The 18,373-nt window shown below is 34.4% G+C and overlaps 3 protein-coding genes across 4 annotated transcripts; 2 read left to right on the top strand and 1 right to left on the bottom strand.

Annotated features, from left to right (window-relative positions):
* The first annotated feature begins 2,267 nt into the window (after positions 1-2,267).
* Positions 2,268-5,406, top strand: LOC125217531 (uncharacterized). Of its 2 annotated transcripts, none has more exons than XM_048119051.2 (5): positions 2,268-2,560; positions 2,645-3,777; positions 4,233-4,631; positions 4,701-4,909; positions 4,987-5,406. In XM_048119051.2, exons 1-5 carry the CDS (start codon positions 2,475-2,477, stop codon positions 5,236-5,238), a joined length of 2,079 nt encoding a protein of 692 aa, XP_047975008.1. In that variant the 5' UTR covers positions 2,268-2,474; the 3' UTR covers positions 5,239-5,406. The 2 variants fall into 2 exon arrangements, with proteins under 2 accessions (XP_047975008.1, XP_047975009.1); XM_048119052.2 differs by having other exon boundaries at positions 2,269-2,458.
* A 5,253-nt stretch (positions 5,407-10,659) lies between these two features.
* On the top strand, positions 10,660-12,459 carry LOC125223421 (large ribosomal subunit protein eL34-like). The gene is made up of 4 exons (XM_048126560.2): positions 10,660-10,810; positions 10,961-11,040; positions 11,917-12,026; positions 12,160-12,459. The coding sequence occupies exons 1-4, from the start codon at positions 10,732-10,734 to the stop codon at positions 12,251-12,253; spliced, it is 363 nt and encodes a 120-aa protein (XP_047982517.1). The 5' UTR covers positions 10,660-10,731; the 3' UTR covers positions 12,254-12,459.
* A 1,872-nt stretch (positions 12,460-14,331) lies between these two features.
* LOC125223780 (sphinganine C4-monooxygenase 1-like) lies at positions 14,332-17,987 on the bottom strand. Its single transcript, XM_048127076.2, has 2 exons — positions 17,587-17,987; positions 14,332-15,089 (listed from the first exon to the last, which is right to left on the bottom strand). Exons 1-2 carry the CDS (start codon positions 17,827-17,829, stop codon positions 14,535-14,537), a joined length of 798 nt encoding a protein of 265 aa, XP_047983033.1. The 5' UTR covers positions 17,830-17,987; the 3' UTR covers positions 14,332-14,534.
* Between the last annotated feature and the right edge of the window lie 386 nt (positions 17,988-18,373).

Raw genomic sequence — 18,373 nt, 5'->3', positions numbered from 1 at the left:
ATCTGTGCCGGAACCAAAGTGTACAATCATTATGGGACGGAGGGATTACAATATATTAGTATTCATTATTTTTTTATTTACAGTATAAATCAAACTATAGACTTAATCTATTGTAGTATTTATTAACACGAATAATAGTACATGACAATATCACATGATTTAAAGAATAAATATATGCCTTAGAATCACCACGTTCATCGTAAATTCATTGAGAATAATTCTGTTCGATCAATTTTGTCAAAGGTTGAGAATATTCTGTAGTGTGGATTGTGGAAAAATGATGGGAATTGCATTCCACAAAGACGTTAAGTATAATATTTTCTAATGTGACAATAGGGATAAATTCCGTTTTCTGATCGATGATACAAAGAGTTCAGAAACAAGTGTAAAATAAGATTGTTCACTTTCTATTGATTTTGTACCCAAAAATATTTGTATCTTGAAGTTATCGTTGTATACTATAACAATATTGCATTGTAACTATCATCGGCATAATTGATGTTTGATTCACCTTTGCATTTTTTTTTCCTTTTTCTTATTTCCATTACATCATAACTTACTATTACAATTAAAATTATCAAATTTATAAATTTATTAAAATAAGCATCATTTAATAATTTATTTAAACCAATGTTGATGCTGGTAGCACTAATCTTTTCCACAATATAAATAGATATATAGGAATATGATCAAATACAAACTCTAAATATTGTACGAACTCTAAATATTGTACAAACTCTAAACTATGATCTAGATCGTTAAAAAATATCAACAAATAATAAAATAACAGCAACAAAAAATATTAACGTGATGTCAACGGTTGATGTTGTGTTGAAATTGTGTTACATTTTTTGTTGCTGTTATTTTTCTCATTTTGACATTTTATTTTAATTCCATGAACATTACATCTTAAATCACAATTTACGAGTAAAATGATCAAAATTATAAATTTATTAAAATCAAGCCTCATTAAATAATTTATTTAGGCCAATGTTAACGCTGGTGGCTAGCCACTAATCTTTCCACATCATGTACTTCTAGTGAAATTTTTATTCATAAATGTTGTTAAAATAAGAAATAATTTCTAACAAAAATATTCATCCATACAGCATTACTAATGACAAAGAGTTAGCATTAAATAAAAATCACACGATCGACCTGCAAGATAATAAATTCCTCCATCTGTTTTAGATTCTTCTAGTTGCTAGTCTTCTTCCTTGATTAGTGTTTGACTCATTAGTCAATTACCCTATCACGTGAAAAAAAAATACTACTTCCTCCGTCCCTAGAAATTTATCACATATTTTCTTTTTTATCCATATCTAAAAATTTACTCCCTCCATCCCATAAAAGTTGAGACAAAACTTTTAGACACGGAGGTTAAGAATTTATATTAAATAAATAGGAGAAATGAAAAAAGTAGGAAAGATAAGAGAGAGTAAAGTAAATGATGAAATAAAAAAAAGAGTGATTAGATATTTTGTCTTTTGTTAAAAAAGAAAATGACTCAACTTTGTTGGGACGGACTAAAAAGGAATGCGACTCAACTTTTTTGGGACGGATGAGAGTATAACTTTTCATCTTTACCATTTTTGGTAGTAGATCCTACATTCCACTAACTCATTCACACTCACATTTTATTATAAAACTAATATATAAAAGTAAGACTCACGTGCCACCGACTTTTTCAACCTACTTTCTATTACATTTCTTAAAACTCGTACCAGGTCAAATGATGACGAATTATTAGGGACGGAGGGAGTAAAACATTAGATCTACCACAAGTTTTACCTTAAAATATTAACGAACATCTGCAAATTCACCACGTACTCAATTGTAAAATGTTTCTCTTTTAAATTTCAATTAATAAATTATCAGGAGTTCCAAATGAAAGAATAATTTGGTTCTCGTCTTCAAACATTTATTTGGATCCCATAAAACGCAATGACCATTTCAATAACAATGAATGCATTTATTCGACCAAGTCTTCAATTGCAATACCACAAAACTTCCATACGCAAAAAGCTAAGAGAGAGAAATTTACACTTGGATTTGTGAGCTTCCCTCCCTCGGTAGAAACGTGTCAACTCTTAATTCTTCCAAAACTCAAACCGACAGAAGACTTCTAATAGAAATAAAGAGCCAAACTCAACGGTCTTAAATTATTGAGAAAAATAGAATAATTTCCCACAAAATTAAATGCAAATATCAAGCATGATGCAAGACGTAATATTCCTAATTCCCTTCCCATTTAAAAAAATTACTCCTCTATGAATAAATATCTTACAAAATTCTTTACCTCTATTAGTTGACACTCGTCCCACTCCACTTTTGTAAAATTCCCCAATATATTCATTCCAATTTCCAATTGAGAGAGACTTCAAACTTCCTCTTTACTTCGAAATGAAAAACAATAATTTCTTCGTTGATTGCGCTCCGTTGATTGCTGCTGTTTGAGGTATTGCGGAGAAACTATGTATAGTTTGGGTAGTATTTTCTTGGCTTCTCTTTCTAGTGTGATGCTCAAGATTCTTGGCCTCATTCACAGACACGTTTACATGTAAATATTCATCTCAATCTAGATAAAAAATCCAATCTTTTTTAACTATCATCTATTTAGGGGTGATTTCTATGCATTTTGCAGGTCAAAATCGAGTCTTGCTGAAGAAGAGAAGGGTTCCATGGATGAGAGCTCTGTTTCATTTGGGAGCTGTTTGGTTGCTAAAGATAGTAAATGCCAAATTTTGTCGGCTAATAATGTGAGTGGATTCTTGGAAGAGCCCAAGGCAGTGGGATTTGTGGTCCAAGAATTGTTTGTCGGATCAGATAAGTTTATTGTGGGGAGTGATCTGATCATTGCCTCTGAAATCATGGGATTAGAAGAAAAGATGGAGGAATTTGATCAAGGATCAGAAAAAACAGGGGAATATGATCAAGAATCAGAGAAAACAGAGGATTTTGAACAAGAATCAAACTTCTCCTCGCCCTTTTATTTCAAATTGTTGAATCCTTCTTTCTCGGTTAATCAAGAGAGTTCATCAGAAATGGAAAAGATTATTTCTTTGGAAGGTGTTTGTGGCGAAAATGCGAAAGAAGAGGAGGAGGATTTTCGAGCTGAAGGGAAGATGGTGGATGAAGAATTTTGTTATGAAATCGAATTGATTCCCAGCAGCCATTCTTCAAGCCTTGATCAAGAATCTGATGCTCATCAGAAAATGGAAAAAAATGATTCCTTGAACTGGATGGGTAGTTTTCTTGATGAGGCTGATGAATCAAAATCATCTCTATTAGATGATGATCATGAAAATAAGGCCACTTTTGATGATGATGAGTTCATAGAGATGGAGCCTCAATCTGTGAAGCTGAGTGATGATTTGGATTTGGATTTGGAGAGAGAGAGTGATTCATCTCCATCTCCATCTCCATCTCCATCTCCATCTCCATCTCCATCATGTCTTGATGCAAATAATAGTTCACAACAGAAGTGTTGGGATTCAGATGATGAAGATGAAGATGATGGAGTAGATGTTTTGTCCCAACACCAGAATTTGGTGCAGCAGATGAAGATGGAGCTCAAGAGCTGCAGAATCAGAGGCCTTCCAACGATATCTGAGGACTCCGAAACTCCTAAGATGATTGAAGATTTGAGGCCTCTTGAAATCGATCACAAGATTGGGTACAAGGATGTGATGGTTGGAATCCAGAGATTCTACAAGAGCTATACAGAAAAAATGAGAAAACTGGACATCTTGAATTACCAGACATCACAAGCTATTAGTAAGTTATTATTAATTTTAATTTTTTATACGTTCAAGGATTGATTTTTGGTTGCAAAACATGATCAAAATATGTAGGATCTGATATTACTTGATGTGATTAATGTTTCATGTTAGATACCTTTTTATATTGCTGTCTGAAAGGATTTGCATTATTGGGCTTTATTGAATAGTATATCCTTCCTCTAAAAGCTACCCCCAATTGTCTATAGGCCTAAAAAAGATCACATTTTGAATATGGGAATGGCTTCTTTTAATCAAATTCTTTTTGGGAAGTATGGTTTGCTTTTCAGTTAGTGCATTATTGACCTAAAAGGTTGATCTTTATTAAATAAAATTCCTTTTGGAAAGTATGGTTACTATTCACGAGTGCATTCTTGACCTAAAAACCTGATCTTTATTCCATATTTTAATCTCGATGACTAATGAGGTAAAAGATGTGTTGAAATGATGCAGGTTTCTTGCAGCTGAAGGAAACTGAGGCATTCACAGCAGGCAAGAAAAAGGCCAACTCTGTTTTGCCAAGATTCTTGGCTGGGAAGGTGAGGAGGGTCTATGCTGATCCAATGCACAAAACTATAAGCGAGTTGCACCGCGATTTGGAGGTGGTGTATGTCGGCCAGATGTGCCTGTCGTGGGAGATTCTGTGGTGGCTCGATGCAAGAGTCCGTGAGCTGCTCGAGCATGATGGTGAAGGGAGGCATTCCTACAACCGCACTGCTGAGGAGATCCAGCAGTTTCAAGTCCTCGTGCAGCGGTTCATGGAGGACGAGCAGTTTGAGGGGCATAGGATCGACAACTATGTCAGGAGTCGGTGCATGATCCGGAGCCTCCTCCAAGTCCCAACCATCAAGGGTAAGATGAGTCAAATATTTTTGGCGATTTAACGTTCGTTACTTATTGGATGTGTGATATATATCATAGATGATTGTGCAAAGACGAAGGAGAGAGAGGAGAGGGACGACGCGATCACACTAGAAACATTGGTGGGGACCATAAGTGAGACAATGGTGATCTTTCAAGAATTCGTTTTTGGTGACAAGAAGGTGACAAATTGTGGTGGCCTAATTGCCAAGGTTGATGATGCCCTACAACATGGGCTTCTATTGGAAGTTATCTCGAGCCTCGACGAGGTTTGTTATTTTTCGTATATAAAGTCTTTGTTGGAAGTGGTTTGTTTGATTAATTTAGGTGGTGTTCGATTTCGCAGAAGGGGAGGAGGATGAAGGAGCAAATGAGGGGTGAAAAGTGCATCGTGAGGAAGTTGAGGAAGCATCAAGAGAGAGGGTTGGATAGAGAGATAATGGCAATTGAGGTGGATTTGAGATTGGTTTCGAGGGTTTTGAATATGTCAAGATTGAGAGAAGATCACTTGCTTTGGTGTAAGAAGAAATTGAACAACATCAATTTTGTGGGGAAGAAGCTTCGGAGGGATGCATGTTTTTCGCTTTTCCCTTGTTAGAATTTTCTTCTCTTTTATTTATGGTAGCTTCCGACTTGTATATCAAGGCCAGGAGAAGTACTTAGGTGTAATTTAGTAGTGTATAATCGTATACACAAATATATTAGTACATAATACTACTCCGTAGTATTTAAATTAGTATGATATGCGAGGTTGAATTTAATATCATCGTAATTGATTCGATATATATAAATATGGATAACCACAACGAACTACTTCCATTGTTTAAGCTATGCATATATATTTCAAGTGTCTTTAACATTAATTGAAAATTTATATATTTGGGGCGAAGGTATTATACTTTCTCCGTCCCAAAATAATATGCACTTTGAGTTCGGAATGAGTTTTAATATAAAATTAGTAAAATAAGAGAAAGGTAAAGAGAAAAAGTAATTAAACTATTGTTAGTGGAGATTGAGTCTTACCTCATTAGAGATAAAAGAATTTTCAAAATTAGAAATTGCATATTTTTATAGGATGGACTAAAAACATCGGCGGATCCAGGTGGGATCGGGTGGGGTCGGCTGACCCCACCATCGGCCTCGGAGTTCCACTGGAAAGCTTCTTTCATCAGCCTCCGACACCACAATGTTCGCATTCCGCCCCAATGCAGTGAGATTATGAGGAGACTAGTATAGAGAGAAGAAGTGAGGCATTGGGAGGCGGTGGTCGAGAATGAAGAGATGGAGAGGTTTGAGAAAGTGAAACGGAACTGGGTTTTGCGCAGTGGTTGAGGAGAGAAGTTGAAGATGGTGAATACAAAAAAGTCTTTCTGGTCATTATTGATTTCTATTCCTTGTATTATTATTTACCTAGCAAGCTATAATTGGATACTAACATATAGACTTACGTGTATTTGATTAAAATTAATACTCCTACTACTAGATTAAATATCTTGAATTTTGTATATTTGATTGTAAAATAGGCTTTCGACTTTTTATTTCTTTATTTGTATTAGTTCTTAAGAAAATATGTCTCATCTTATAATTTCATTTAAGGTTAAATTTATTTTTTATATATCAATAAATCATTTTATTTAACATACTTCAGTAAATATAAAATAAATACTTCTTAATTTCTTCTAATTTTGATTTTATAATTAAAATTTTCAATATTAATATACATATTCAAATTATTTTTACATTTGTAAAACTTAGGATGTTAAAAAAAAAAATTGGGATATTGGTATCTAAGTACTATGAAATTTCCCAAAAAATTGTTTTTTCTACAAATATTAAATTTGGCATATAATATCACAAATTTAAATAGTTGTTGAATTTTTTCCACCAACGACAAAATCCGGCTACATTTAATTTGTTATTACATCACATAAGATATGGTTACCACTTAAAAATGATAGTGGTGTGTGATTACAAAATCTCTAGAAGCCAGATTGGTTATCCATCTCATTTTAATGTAGTAGAGATTAGATTTTGTCGACGGTGAGAAAAATTCAACAACTATTTAAATTTGTGATATTATAATATGTCAAGTTCAAAGTTCGTGGGAAAAATAAAGTTTTGAAAAGTTTTGTAATATTAGGCGCCAATATCCCAAAAAAATTACATGTTTGCTGATAAGTCGTATTCTAAGCCTTGGTTACTGGTCAGTATGTCGTGATTTGCATGTATTATCCGCAAAATAGTTACTTGAGTGTGCAGGAGAAAGGGCACCAAGTCAGCAGGAGATGGTTCGAACATCGCAGGTGAAAAGAGCGCAAGAAGGGTGCAATACTGACCAGGATGCAAGCCAGAGAAAAGGCTCGAGATGGAGAAGAAGGATAGCTGGGATGATCAATAACAAGGGCAGAAAAGTCAATTCGCAAAGGAAGTCTACCCTAAAAACAAGGGCAAGCCTCCCTATAAAAGAAGCCACTTGGAGAGAGAGAAGAGTTCGCAATTCGAAAGTCCAACCACTACACTTAGTTAGAATTCTCTCTAGAAGATCAGTTCCTTCAGCATTGTCCGGTTCTTCTCGTTCCTCGCCACAGCCATGATCACCTGAAGTTCCAGTCGTCCACCGGAGAGTCATCATTCCACCGTTCCAGCCAGTTTGTCGTCGTAGTATAGCAGTTTCATCGCCCGGAGTGGCATAAACAATCTTTAAAACTTTGATTTATTTGAAGTAGTCACAAATTACCGAGGTTCAAAACTTTGCATATGATTTTCATCTTTCATATTTCAGATTCAAAACTTTACGTAGTGAGAAATTAAAAGAAGTTGAATGAGTTTTCCAACTCCCAGACAACCACCAAATCAGTTCGTATCACCGTTGTACTCCGGCGGCGGCGACGACGCCACATACTGGCCGCCATTTTGGGCCGACTCCGACCAGCAACAAATGCAGCAACATCCCGACAATGGTGGTTAAATGTTCACTTAGTGTATCACATCTTATGCTTTGTTCTACGGATGATCTTTTACATACATATTTATTATTGATTTTGTTTCTTATTTTATTGTAGTTTTATGTGATGCGGACGGCTTTAAAGATGACAAACGAGTTATTTTACCTATGAGTTCTGTTGAAGAGTGACGATTTGTGAATAATTGAAGGTTTTAGTTTAAATGATGAGATTGATTTAGTTTTTAAAGTTAATGCAGTGTATAAAGCAGTTTTAAAAATGATGAATAATTATCTATTGTGTTTAATTCTTTATTGTGCTAGAATTTTATCTTCTTATTCCATGATTTAATGTTTAAACGTTATATTATGTGATTTGTTTCAAATTTATTATGCTTCAATGTTGATTTGTATAGATTTATAACTCATATTGTTCATTGTTAATATTAATTCTAATTTTGTTAAATTAATTTAAAAGTGAAAATCAATGTATTAAAAATATACTACCTCCGTCCCCCAAATTTTGACACAGTTTACCATTTCGGTCCGTCCCTGAAAGTTTGACACACTTCACTTTTTACCATTTTTGGTAGTGGACCTCATATTCCACTAACTCATTCCTACTCTTATTTATTATAAAACTAATACTTTAAAAGTAGGACCACATCCCACCAACTTTTTTAACACACTTTTCATTACATTTCTTAAAACCCGTGTCGGGTCAAACCGTGTCAAAATTTGGGGGACGGAGGTAGTATTAATCTGTGCGCAGCACATGCGTGATACTAGTTAAGTTAATACAGAGTTGTTAGACGATTCCGATTTTTGACAGTTTTAATTCAGATTTTGGAGGTTTCTTGAGTTTTTTGAATTGATTTTTTAGATTTTGAATTATGTAATTATAATGTATAAAATAAATTTAACCTTGACAACACTTAAATTAAATTGAAAACAAGTAGATAAGAAAGAAAAATTGCAATTTTATTAAATTGGAGTTGTACAATATGCATATTGATTTACAAGTGCCAACAACATACAAAGTTTAAAAACACGAAATAAGAAATATATTGAAAAGGATTTGACTTCAACTTTTGAACTTTTAAAGTTAGATATTTTAGATTTGTCTATGTATCCATAGTTTATACTCATGTGAGAATATAAACTATTTCATTTTCCGTTCATCTTTGACAAGTATGAACTTTTTAATTTTGAAAAAGTCAAACAATATATTACTCCTACACATCATTTTATTTACTCCTTATATCATTACTATTTACAACTAATAACACTACAATAATGTGGACTTCATTCTCCACTAACATTATTTCCACTAACTTCTCTTTCTCTCTCTCTTACTTTTTCCTTTATTTATTAAAACCTATACCAAACTCATTGTTCATACTCTTTGGGGATGGAGGGAGTACTACCTTCATTTTAGAAAAATATGGGCATATGATATGACACGTAAATTAACATAAAATTGGTAAAGTAAGAGAGAAGAAAAATGGTAGTTAAAGCAGTCTTAATAGATAGTGGGACCCCGTTATTCATAAATGGAAATGCGCATAATTTTATGGGATGGATGAAATGAAAAGTGCACATATTTTTATGAGACGGATGGAGTATGAGGAATCAATGCCTACATAGTTCTCTTACATGGCTTACATATTCGGCTCGGTTGTACTCGTAGCTCATCGTCATATTTTGTTGGGTCCTACCTCACCATCGGTAACTCTTCGCTATCACTCTTCATGAGTATTCCAATCTGACTCTTGTTTTCGCATGTTTGCCCAATCATCGAGTAACATAGTTGCTCCATGTTTTTGGCAGATAGTCTACTCCTTTTTGTCGTCTAAGACATAACCGTCGATTGCTAAAAGCTTGCTCAACAACAAAAATATCATTGGCATTGCTGCGAGTATTGAAAACTCTTTCTCATGTGTTGACCTCCATTGAAGGACGTCGATTGTTGGCTAGAGGACATGCATCACGAAAAATAAAGCTCGATTGCAAGTACATATCTAATCCTCTAGTAGCTTTAGTCCTACTAGTACTACCATGTAGATCTTGTGATTGTGATGCTACATCTAGATCAGTCATATTTTTACAATATATGGCGAATCCAAAATCACACATGGGAGCACTAGAAGAGCGTACTTGTGAGAATTGTTATATCGAGTTTCATATTTTGTGAAGAGAGTCTGGAAAAACCTAAATCTCGAAGTGGAAGTATATGCAAATCACCAAACTTTTATAATATTTGGTATGTCTCGAGCAAACATATTGTTATAAACGATGGTTGCACACTTGCATATTACTGTTGATATATACTACTGTTGATATATACTATTCCATCTGTTCATGAATAGGAGTCTCGTTTTTTCATTTTAGTTCGTCCGTGAATAAGAGTCCTTGTTTATTTTACTATAAATGGTAATAGAGCCTCACATTCCACTAAAGTCTAAACTCATTCCACTCTCATTTCATTTAAAACTAGTACAAGTGAGACTCATATTCCAATAATTTTTTTCACTCACCTTTCTTAACATTTCTTAAAATTCGTGCCAGCAAAAAATGAGACTCCTAATGGCGGACGTGAGGAGTACGATATATCAAAATTACATATGTATTGGATTTTTGGTATAATGCAGTATCGTACCGAAATTATTTAGTAAAGTATTATACCATACCGAAAATTTAATATTTTTTGATACAATACATATGATATATTGATATTTCAGCATTTTTCTTCACCCATAACTATACCCGCCAACCATTCAATTACTATAAACTGAATTTTATCGCAAATCAAGGATAATCAATTCTAAGAACCAATTATTAACTAATAAATCTAAAACCAAATGCTGAAAATAAATAAATTATTTTCCATATGGACCCCTTTGTGAAAAAAGAAGTGAAAATAAAGCGGGCCTAAGAAAAAGGGCGTAGAAATTGGGAATTAAATAGTGAGCATTGGGCTTTATAAACGGAATGAACGAAAGCCCGTTTCACAACAAAGAATCTGAGCCGTGGATTTCAAAGGAAAATCTGAACCCTAGAAAATAGGGCTGCAGCTTATATACTCATCTCTCTTCATTTTCTCATCCTCCTCCGCCACAGCCACTCTCTGCAACTCATTCACACACAAAAATGGTGCAGCGGCTCACCTACAGGAAGCGCCACAGCTATGCCACCAAGTCCAACCAGCATCGGGTTGTCAAAACTCCCGGTTTGCACAAACTTCTCGCTCTATTTTTTTTTTCGATTTGCTGTTCTGATTGATTCGAGGAATACGTTGATAGTCTTTTTAAGTTTTGTGTTTCAACCGATTTATTTGGATTCATGAATTGATTGAGTATGATTTGTGTGTGAAATTTAGGGGGAAAGCTAGTTTACCAGACAACGAAGAAGAGGGCAAGCGGCCCTAAGTGTCCCGTTACTGGAAAGAGAATCCAAGGGGTAAGCATAGCTTGATTTTTTATTTGATTTATTGTTTATTTGTTAATGTAGTCTGTGAGATTCGATTATAGTTGATTGTAAAAGTGTAGCTTTTGATTTACTAGAATTAATCTAATTAACTTCAACTCAAGCAAGACAGTGTAATCTCTCAACTTCAACATTGCATACTCAATGACTTCACCACAAGCAAAATTCGTACTGCATGCTATTGCTTGCCAATGTTGCCATGGTGGTCTATGTTTTGACAGGGAACGGTAACATCTATTTTTGAGTGTTTGCCCTAGTTTATTAGTGGAGAATAACATCTATCTTGAGTGTTTTTGACCTTTATCCAATTGCGTAAATTTTATATTGAGTTGTTTTTTATGAATGGCTTGATGATCACTTACTTCCACCTGTAAATGAATCCCATTTCATTGATGTTTAGTGAAATGATCTCTTACAAATTAACTCCTACAGGGGAATATGGTAGTATCGTTGCAATAATATTATGTTGCTAATATTGATCTTGTTGTTAGTTTGTTGTACTGCTGATTATATGCTGAGTAAAGCATGTTGACAAGGGAAAATTTTTGTAAGAAAGGATTTTAGAAAAATAAATAGAATCTTGGTTGCATACCTTTTAACTAGGGGGCTTAAAGTTATATAAGTATGCACTTAGCTGGTTTATTGCCCATAAAATAAAGTACTGTAATGTTTAGTTAAAGCATCATTTTGTGGAAAACAATAGAGTTGATCTATTAGCATAGAGCTGGTTGGAAAATTGTAATTTTGTGTTGTATGGTGTAGTATGTGTTATAATTGAGGATAGAAGAAAAGTAATAATAAGCTTTTGTTTGTGGGAAATTAATCTCAATCTTTGCTGTTTACTATCAGATTCCTCACTTGAGACCTGCTGAGTACAAGAGGTCTAGACTCTCCAGAAACAGGAGGACTGTGAACCGTGCCTATGGTGGTGTTTTGTCTGGTGGTGCTGTGAGAGAGAGGTTTGTTGTTTCTCACATTTAGTTACTACCTTTTCACTTGTTCAAGTTTTGGTTCTTGCATTTGGTTACCTCCTTTCACATGTTAATAGTTCAGGCAAACTGTCTTATCTTTGTCTCTTTTTGGATTTTGTAGGATTATCAGAGCTTTCTTGGTGGAAGAACAGAAGATCGTGAAGAAGGTGTTGAAGATACAGAAGCTAAAGGAAAAGGTTGCTGGCAAGAGCTAAGTGTGATTTCTGTGCTGAGTTAGTTTTGAATCATGGAACTATAGTGAGAGTGTTAAGCTTGATATCAGTAATTTTCTTTTGCTTCTTTTGAATTTCACCTTTCGGTTTGTCGAGATATCTGCCTAATTAGGATTTCCAGTTTTTGGCTATTTGATGATTATCAACTCATTTTGGATTCTTTTTATGTCACTTCAAATTTTGTCTTATTAAGTTATGTTATATTTCCTGCACATGTTTCCAGATATTTGATCTTATAATCTAATTAAGAATGAAATTATCTCTGGCAAATAGTATGAAAGTAGATGTAGACAAATTTAGTATCATGACCACCATCTGTTTTCAAAATCTCATAGTTATTTATGTGTAATTTTTTTTTATTTTAGTATGTTCTATAGTAATGTAGTTACTTTTTTTTAATAAAAATTAACACATTTCTTCTCATTGATTTGATTGGCTCTTACTTTATTCTCTCTCCTTTTTCATTTCCTACTTTGTTCTTTTTTCCTTTACTCATTTAACACAATTTTTTTAAATTGTGTGCTGAAATAAACATCTCTATCTACTATGGAACAGAGGAAGTATGTCGTGATAAGAGATTTCAAAAATACACCAATTGTCCCATAAAAATATCTATGTTTCATGTTTGTTCCTGAAAAATTGCTAGCTTTTTTATTTATATGAAGTTACTATTTTATTTACAACTATGGACCATTATTACAACTCTTTAAATAAATAATAATGTAGGTCTTATTATTTACTTGATATTATTTCAACTTATTTTCCCCTCTTTCTTATTTTAGCTAGTTGTACTTAAATTCTCGTATCATTTTAAATGCACATATTTTTATGGGACGAAGGGCATACTACTACCTTATCCAAACCCATTTAATAAGTTGAATGCATTGGTAATAAAATTTGTTTCCAATTTTAAAAACATTCACAAAGCCAAGCGACAAATATAAAGCGAATCGATAAGCAACTAGTAAAATTTAATTAAGACTAGGAATAGAAATTAGCTTGAAAGACCATGACTAACAAAGCAAAGCCAGAATTCTCAATCGCCCAACAAAATTGCCGCCATAGGCACCCCTAGATCAAAAGGAATTCAAAATTAAGATCAAAAAGCGAGAAATCAAAAAAATAGCATCTCATCTTCTACATCATTTTATAGAAATCTAAACCCTAAATCTATTAGAACTATCTCTAAGAAGGAAAGTTAAATGAAAGGAATATATCATCTATTTATCTTTTTAAAAAATGAAATATATTCTTCCAAAAAGTAACACATTCCAAAGAGAAAAAGGTACTCCCTCCGTCCCATAAAAGATGTCACACTTTCCTTTTTAGTTTGTCCCACAAAAGATGTCACATTTTCATTTTTGGAAAAAGTTCTCTCTCACATTAATATAAAAATTATATTTTCTCTCTTCATCTAACACACAAAACAAAACCTCCACAAGTGTGACATCTTTTATGGGACGGAGGGAGTACTATATAGGAAGGTAAATTATTTTTAAAACATAAAATGGAGTAGTACAAAATGCATTAAAAAACATAAAATGTAATACTTTCTCAAATACCTCCCATTTGGAGAATAATTTTTCATGAAAAGAAGGCAAATATGGTAGCTATAATATTTTACCCCTCCATTGATGAGGATAAAGATATCTCTTCAAAATGGAAAAAATGTATAAATACTCAAAGATACCTCTTACAGGTAGAAAATTGGCATCCCGAACAAAACTCTTGATATTATTGACCTACTTCAACGTTTGCGAAAGAAACTACTGCATCTGTTTAGTGTGTTGAGTAGGAAGAAAATAAAATAGATAAATGAAGAGAGAATAAAATAATAAAAAATTTAAAAAGATAGTAAAGTACATCTATTATATTGGAACGCCCTAAATAGGATTACAATTTTATTTACAGGGAACAACAGATGGAGTAATATTTTTGGAAGCTACAAAATATTAGACGCTTTATATCACAGCAACCAAAATCAGAAAGAGAGATTTATGCTTTATATCACAGCATCCAAAATCAGAAAGCATAAAATCAAGTAGTATTAATAGTAGTACTATAGAAACATACTGTTTTTCTTTTTCCATTCTTCAAATGCTTATATTAAGAAGAGCTAATCGTTGTACATGCACATTGTGTATGTATATGTACGAATATAAAGAGCACTCATAATCACTAAACAATGCCGGCGTAACAATTCAAAAAAATAAATAAAACCTATAGTGATACAAATTGTTACAGCAAGTGATTGTCGTTAAAATCAGTCTTCCTTGTATTCTTTTGAGGGTCGTGCTTCAAAGCCCCCGTTGACATTCTTCTCAAGCGAATACGGCATGTAAGTACCAAGGATCCTATCCCACATCACAAAGAATGGCTGCGAAAAGTTGTACTTATTTCCGTAGAGCTGGTGGTGGATATCGTGATAGGCAGAGTTGTTTCTAAAGAGAAGGTGGAAGAGATTGCCCGGTAGCCATAGCCCACAGTGATCATCGACTGTTTTGAGGGTAGCGAATGAAAAAAAGAAGATGGAAGCCCGAGGAGACATGCCTGATACAAGGAAGGATAGAGCACCACCTACTGTGTCCAGAAGCAGGCCTTCAATTGGGTGGTTGTACAGAGCTCCAAACGCATAGGGGACAACCAACCGGTGATGTTGAGAATGGATGTGCTTGTACAAGAACTTGTTTTGGTGCATGTAGCGGTGCATGAAGTACTGCCAGGTATCCAACACCATCATCCCAACCAAGAATTGCCGAGCAAGAACAATGAGGGAAGTCACCTGAGCGTGCGCAGGATCACTGTCGCTTCCAGTAATCTGCATGGTACAAATTTATAAAAAACAACACTAGCTAACATAATGATAATTATGAGGATGTAAAACTGAAATATTAAGCTAGCAAAATCAACATTACAAAATTATCCAAACAGAGTTAGATCCAGATAAATAAACAAAATTTGTGCGGCCAAAAAAGATCATCAACTACACAGCCAAAAAAGTTTTCTGATTTTCGAGTCTTTAACATGCCTGAGAAAATGCTACATAACCAAATTACACATTTTATAAGAAATACATTCCACCAGCAAATTTTCTAAGGTGATACTGAGCATTAGTTATCTCACATATGGCAGTTCTAGAATGCAAGATTTTCTGGTTAGAAAATATACTACATCATGTCAAGAATGGTCACTTAAGGGGGTGTTCGGTTTGCAAGATTGTATCCCGAGATTAAATATGTAGTGTGTTTGGTTCATGAGATTCAATTCCACAACTCAACCCTAGATGGATAATCATAGGATAATTAGTCATAGCTAACCCCCTATGACTAAAATAATCTCACAACTCATTCCTAGATTATATCTTGGTATTATTTTATCTAGGAAACCGAACACCACCTAAGTAGATAACCTCCAAAAGATTTGGACAAAAATGACTCTTTAAATAATGAACAGGATCGACAAAATAAATAACAAATGAGATGGAAGGCTAGGGTACCTCGTTTGACAAATACAGCTTAACTAAGTAATATGATTGAAAACAACAGCCTCTTTAATTTCCTAGACTAGGCAAGTTGTAACGATCCAGAGGTGAATCCATAACTCGGTCAGATAAGATATCCCCATGACACAACATCATAATCAAAGAGTGTTACCACCACTGCAACCAGTATGAGATTAATGCCACCAGACCCGACAATATAATCATGAGATGGGTCATCTGTAATTCTTATTTAATGATAAATTATTCGGAAGCATGTGACTAAAATTCCAGGTGGAATCTGGGGGATGAAGAAACAATCTCCGGAAAGTACTAATACTATAATTGAAACTACCAAAGTTAAATACTCCATCCTTCCCACCGTAGTTGAGTCGTATTTCTTTTTTGGTCGTCCCACTGTAGTTGAGTCATTTCCCTTTATGACAAAAATCAACACATTTAATCTCTCTTAATTTATTCTCTATGTACTTAACTCTCTCTGTGTTTGTATTTACTCCTCTACTTTGTTCTCCCTCACTTATCTACTTTTATTCTCTCTCCACTTAAATCACTTAAGACCCGTCCCTTAATCTTCATGCCCAAGAGCCCCAACTATGGTGGGACAAAGGGAGCATCTACGACCAGCTGGTCTTTACATTCAAATTACTTTACACTTATATCACAGATTAATCGCAAGTTATCACATTTAATCTATCCAACTAGGTAAACTGTCAGAAGACGACAACTTGTAACCAAAGCATCTTAAAATGGATAGCGACTTTCTTTCTAAGGACAATGCATCCAAGGACAATGTACCATGCGGCCAAATTCCAATATACAATTCATTAAACTAGATATTTAAATAACTATGCCAACTCAATTGCGTTTTCTATTTTATCTACGACCAAGTAGATTACCTATCCATGACGAAACAAAAAAAAAATGATGTGAGTGAGCGTTAAAAAGACATCTTCATATGGTTAAGTCAAAATTTATAAAGTTAGGAGTACTTGTTGGTTGTTTTAATAAGAATCAGCCATAAGAAATAATTAGTAGGCCAAGAATATTAAATATATATCGTTTTCTAAAGGCGTATATATATTCTAAAATTCATTTAGCCAAAACAGGGCAAGTATTCAATGCACAATAAGCTTCGACATGCCACGGAGGTACGGAATATTAATTGCCGGTTCATATAATGCGGATCATACCATAAATGCTTCCTAAAATGAAGAAAATGCTTTGTCCTTTGGCGTAATCATGCCCAACAACTTAAGCAGCATTTATAAGCGCATTCCCCCAGAACATTCCATTGAGCTTGAAGAAGCAAATTGCCCTAATAAACTGCTCTAAGCATTCAATAATCTAAAATCTACTGACAGCAGAAGGAAACACAGCTGCATTTCGTTGTATGATACACAGAACACAACCACGGAAAGAAGACAAAGCCACATCCAGAGAGATCGAAGAAATATTTCAACAATCTGATGCCTCGGATTAAAGCATACTAGTAATCCAACAAAAACTGCAGATAATAAGGCAACAGCAATTATCAATTCCAATTGCAATTTCCATACAACAACATAGGGATAACCTACTACATCTCCTTGATCAACCATTCAATATGATCACAAATTCACAATACATCTCGTCAATAAACACAGCTATGACAGCCAAGCAAATCCACAAATTCACAGGAAAATTCAACCAAAACGCACAAAGGCAGATTCCAAATCTGCAGCCAAGCAAGCAGTACAAGCTCACCAGCAACAAAAATCACGCGCGCGCAGCAATCTCGATTGAAATAGAAAAAAATGAATATAGAAAGACTACTCACGGCGAAGAGAAGGGAGGCGACGACGGCCTGAACCGCCTGCTGGAGGAGCACGCCTTTGACGACATCGCTCTTGGACACCAAATTCTTCTCATCTTCATCCTTGCGCGTGTGCAGCCTGTAATCGTCGAGTGAGCCTAGCAAGACGTAAATCCCCGAATACAGCCAGTAGACGATTATCGGCGCGAATGTCCCCAATATTTCGTCCGAGACTTTGACGCCATTCATCATCTCAATACCTAACATCGCCGATCGAGGAGATGACGACGAAAAATTGAATCGAAATTCCGATGAAGAAACCCTAGGTAGAGATGATTGGACGGATCAATTTGGGGTCAATAGTCCCTCCTCAAAAGTGAGAATCTCACACACTTGAAGAGTTCTGGGTTGATCCCACTATGTCTTAAATATATATATGCTCATTATTCATTATACATACTTGAAAAATACTCTCACTAGATAACAACAATTCAATCAATTTTTTGATAAACACGACAGTTAATCGTTCTGACTTGAGAAAATTCTACGTTGACTTTTCAATATTGCTGTAATTATTAAGGGACTAATAACACGTAATCCTACTTTCTTCGTTCCACGTCAATATGCAGTCTTTTCTTTTTTAGTCCTTCGTATAAAAATATGCATTTTCTAGTTTTGGAATTTTTTTCGCTCTAATAAGGTGGGATCGATTCTTCACTAACAATATTTATTTACTTTTTCTCTCTACCTCTCTTTTACTTTCTAATTATGCATTAAAATTCGTGTCAAGCCCAAAGTGCGTATTCTTTGG

Source organism: Salvia hispanica, chromosome 1 (genome assembly GCF_029641045.1).
Source record: "Salvia hispanica isolate PSC_SH4W2 chromosome 1, Shi_PSC_v1, whole genome shotgun sequence".
NCBI lineage: Eukaryota > Viridiplantae > Streptophyta > Magnoliopsida > Lamiales > Lamiaceae > Salvia > Salvia hispanica.
Note: the sequence above shows the minus strand (reverse complement) of the source record. Positions and strands in the feature narration are given on the sequence as shown.